This window comes from Triticum aestivum, chromosome 5B, assembly GCF_018294505.1.
Source record: "Triticum aestivum cultivar Chinese Spring chromosome 5B, IWGSC CS RefSeq v2.1, whole genome shotgun sequence".
Taxonomy (NCBI): domain Eukaryota; kingdom Viridiplantae; phylum Streptophyta; class Magnoliopsida; order Poales; family Poaceae; genus Triticum; species Triticum aestivum.
Window position 1 is genome coordinate 483,400,760 of NC_057807.1, and position 4,032 is coordinate 483,404,791.

General features: G+C 41.0%; 1 protein-coding gene across 1 annotated transcript; it reads left to right on the top strand.

The window, feature by feature from the left end:
* The first annotated feature begins 363 nt into the window (after positions 1-363).
* LOC123116546 (uncharacterized) lies at positions 364-3,259 on the top strand. The gene is made up of 7 exons (XM_044537491.1): positions 364-671; positions 1,524-1,596; positions 1,686-1,759; positions 1,859-1,928; positions 2,212-2,375; positions 2,450-2,522; positions 3,055-3,259. The coding sequence occupies exons 1-7, from the start codon at positions 414-416 to the stop codon at positions 3,231-3,233; spliced, it is 891 nt and encodes a 296-aa protein (XP_044393426.1). The 5' UTR covers positions 364-413; the 3' UTR covers positions 3,234-3,259.
* The last annotated feature ends 773 nt before the right edge of the window (positions 3,260-4,032 follow it).

The following is a 4,032-nucleotide window of genomic DNA, read 5'->3' on the forward strand; positions in this document are numbered from 1 at the left end:
CCTTTGGAAGGGCAATGATGGTACATTACTTCCTAGGAGATAATAGTTATGTCGACCCTTAGAGCTCTACAACCGGACACCTTCCTAGGAGATAATAGTTATGTTGACCCTTAGAGCTCTACAACCGGACACCTTATATGCGTGCCAAACTTCTGGAGGGCCTGCCCAGTCACTGTCCAGATGCAAAATTGCCACCCAACCGGACACCTCGCATTCGGCCCAAATACGTCCACTATGGCCCACCCGCTGCGTCAGGACGACGACACGTACTATCTGGCCCACTGTGGCCCATCCGACCCCACATATATTCTTCCCTGTTTGCACTCCGGATGAAACCCTAGCCGCACTCCACCCTCCCCTACATTTCCCTCCGCCCAAAAGCTTACTTCCGGCGATCTCTGCCCTTCTCTAACATGGCGGGCAGCAGATCCGAGTCTTACACCTCCCCCGTTGACTGCCGGGAGATTGTCGCAGGCGACCCCAAGGAGGAGATGACCGTCCATGTTGCGCTCCGCCGCGCACGAGAGGAGTACGCTGGACAGCGGTCGGACTTCATCCACCCGAAATCCATTGCGTCCGCCGAAGTGGCGCATGGATCCGGCGGGAGGCGCGTCGCCGTTGCCTTGCCGGAGGCGGTGCAGTTCATCTGGCGTCCGAACACCGTGCCGAAGGTGCTTATCAATTTGGCACCAACTTAAAGTTTCTTTAAACAGAAGGTTAGGGGGGATGCGTGCCAGATGTGATAGTTTATTCTTCTTTAGAGACAAGATGTATTAGTTTACTGGGTTAAAGATGGTGGGTTGCCTTAATTGTGTAGTAGTGAGTCTCGATGCGCATTTTGGAGGCCCAACCCAAACATGCACTCTTCCCTTGCCTGTGTGCGCCGCACTTGGTCTCGCCTCAAAAGAAAAATAAAGGAAATGTTAGCTAAGCAATGGAGATGGCGGCAGCAGCCTGGTCTTGCCTCCTGTTCGGTGGTGGAGAAGGCGCATCACGTCGGAGCATGGCCCCAGGCGATGAGTCGCATGGACGCACATCGACGTACGCCCGGGCATCGGTATAGCAGCCGAGCCTAGGGATACGGTAGGCAACCACAGCAAGCGGCAAACCCCTTCCTTCTAAGTTTGTGTGCTCGTCTTTTCAACTACATCATATGGTACTTTTTGGTTTTCTCTGTCAAACTGTACTTGTTCATTCCCCTCAAAAAACACTATACTTATTCATATACTTACAAAACTAGGAGAACCCAGCTGCGCTTAAACCATTTCCTAAATGATGCAACCATAAGAATGTACCACCGAAATGTTCAACTATTATGTTTTTAGTTGTTAAAAGTTATCCGTTGGTTTCATCTACCCACAATGTATGGCGATCATAACATTTTTTGGTGACCAAATAGACACTATACTTTTTTTTGGAAAGACTTAGCTAATACTAGTTCCGTATGACTAGTAGGTGATGGGCCAAGTTATTTATACGATTCATTTACTCTGATTCAACTTGAATAATGATTGTTGTACCAGGCAACACCTATTGATGTTGTACTGAAGGATGCTGCTTTGGAAAGCCAAATCATGGAAGTGCCTAAGAAGTCAGGTTGGGATCGAAACACATCTTGTCTTCCCTACTATTGGTTATTGATCCTCCAAGTTATTAACTTATGTAATTTCTAAATTTCTTTGAAGGCGACATCACTGAGAACAACAATGATAAGATGAATGATTTACTGCGATCAATTCTGAAAACACGGGATAATATTGTATGTCTTCTCTTCTATTTCAGGAAAAACTGTGCTTATTTTTCTTGTGTTTTGTTCTATTTGAGAATCTAATGTGAACTCATTCCTTTTTCGTTTCAGCTTCATAAGGAACACATACTTCAAGATCGAAGTGCTAAATGTGATATGGACATTCAGAATATCTTGAATGGTATTCTACCATTCTTCACATCTAAACATAGTTCAAGTGATACTCACATGTAGGATTTTTTATAGTTTTGTGGAAAACATTGTGGGTGTGTTTTGTTGGGAGCCATACCTTTCCCAAAGTTTTGTGTTAAATGGTGGTGTACCACACTTTTAAATTGTGGACAAATCGTCCGCCACACTTTCTGACATGCATTCGTCTGTTAGAAGTCTTGTTTTTTTTGAAAGAATTTATTTCCATATTTATGCTATATTTCCATTACCCATCATGTTTAAAAATTGCGCAGAAGGGAAAATGACACCAAAAGTGCTGACAATAATGGAAAAGTATAAGGGAACCAACTCAAATATGATGGAAGTTGCCAATCCATCTTGTTGTGGAGATGGTGACAAAACTAGGAGAAAAAAGAGGAAGACACTGAAGGAGGCACTCCTCCATAATAAGTGCCAGGTAAGAAACCTCGAACTGAAATGCTGCATAAGGATGTTAAATTCCACATGTATCGTTGACACTTATCAATGCAGGAGCTCAACGAGATCTGCCGTGACATCAAGTGTATACCCCCAAGATACACAGTATTACCTTCACTAGAAGATGGTATGTATAAATATATTTACTTTTATCTATTTAATTTTCTACATGGACAAGCATTGGGTTCTTCGACCATATAGAAACAACAATTAAGAATTTCATACAAATGGGTCTTATGCCACTTATTTTCAATTTAGCATCTATTGAATTCAATCCCTATAGTTCCCGGTTAGTTTCATGAATTGAAATGACAACATACATGGTGTACTTACACTAATCATGCCTAAGAAAAAGAGTTTTCAAGTGGTCATGTCAATAGACAACCACTTCTTAAAAAAAATAGACAACCACTAGTTTGTGCTATGTTGTATTGTTAGGTTTATTTAACGCCATGGTTCTATTGATGATTGCCAAATATTTTGTATGTACCCTTGTAGGCTCTATGAGAGATCAGATCTATTCACTGTATTGCAATTAGTTGTCGAGAACTGAATATGTTCCAAGCTAGAAATGACAAATAATTGTTGTTTGATTGCTTATAATCTTCTCACATATTGTTTCAAGAACTTATTAACCAGTCCTTTTCATATCCTTTCAGGAATGTTCCATGCCCATGTACATTTTACATGCCCTGGTTATGACATGAGCATCACTGGTGGTCCTCATCTGACCCCGGATGGGGCAAGGTGCTCTGCAGCTGCCATTCTGATAACAGAGCTTCGCAAGAAGGCAACGAAAGAAGAAGAACATGAACATGACGCAAATATTCCTAGTTAAATTCCTAAAGTTGGGAACTAGCAGACACCCGGAACCACCAGCAGTCGTTGCACATTGTCTAAGCTATTTTACCTTTGAGAGATCGTGTTGCTTTAGTTGTTTGAGTTGTGGATTCTTACTAGGGTAATTTCGTGTTGTGGATTTTTATCAGGGCAATTTTGTGTTGTGGATTTCCTCTTGTTGTGAACAATTTTGCGACATGAGTGAACACAAATTATCGATTTAAATCACTGTTCAAATTTTTTGTGATTCATCGATTTATCGCTACTCGGGGGGTGACCGATAAGATTATGCCTTGTCTTCACCATTTATCATTTGGGCCAATTTATAGCTCTGACAAGCAATTTATCGGGAATCTACCAATAAATTGCGCCTATTCATAGCACTATGTTTGCACAAACTATATATCTTTGTGTTTTGTGGACCTTGTTACATAATATGTAATGTTGTCCTATTTTGTTTGTCATTATACGAGGATTCAAAGGCTAGGAATCAATGTAACACTTCTGTACAATATTGTTTGGTGTTGAATATAGCATATTTTAGTGTTGGGAACCTGGGATTTAGGAAAAAAATGGTTGATTAATAGCCGTCCGATAAAATCAATTAATTAATCGATTTCCGATTAATCTCTAATTCACAGCTGACCGAGACACTAACGATAAGCCATATCCTCATATTGATTTAAATATACACCTTTTCTATTATTTATCTATTGCTACCATTGGTCTAAGTTTAATATGATTACTTGGTACTACATTCGTTCAAAAATAGTTGAAGTTCTCGTTGTCCAAAGTTA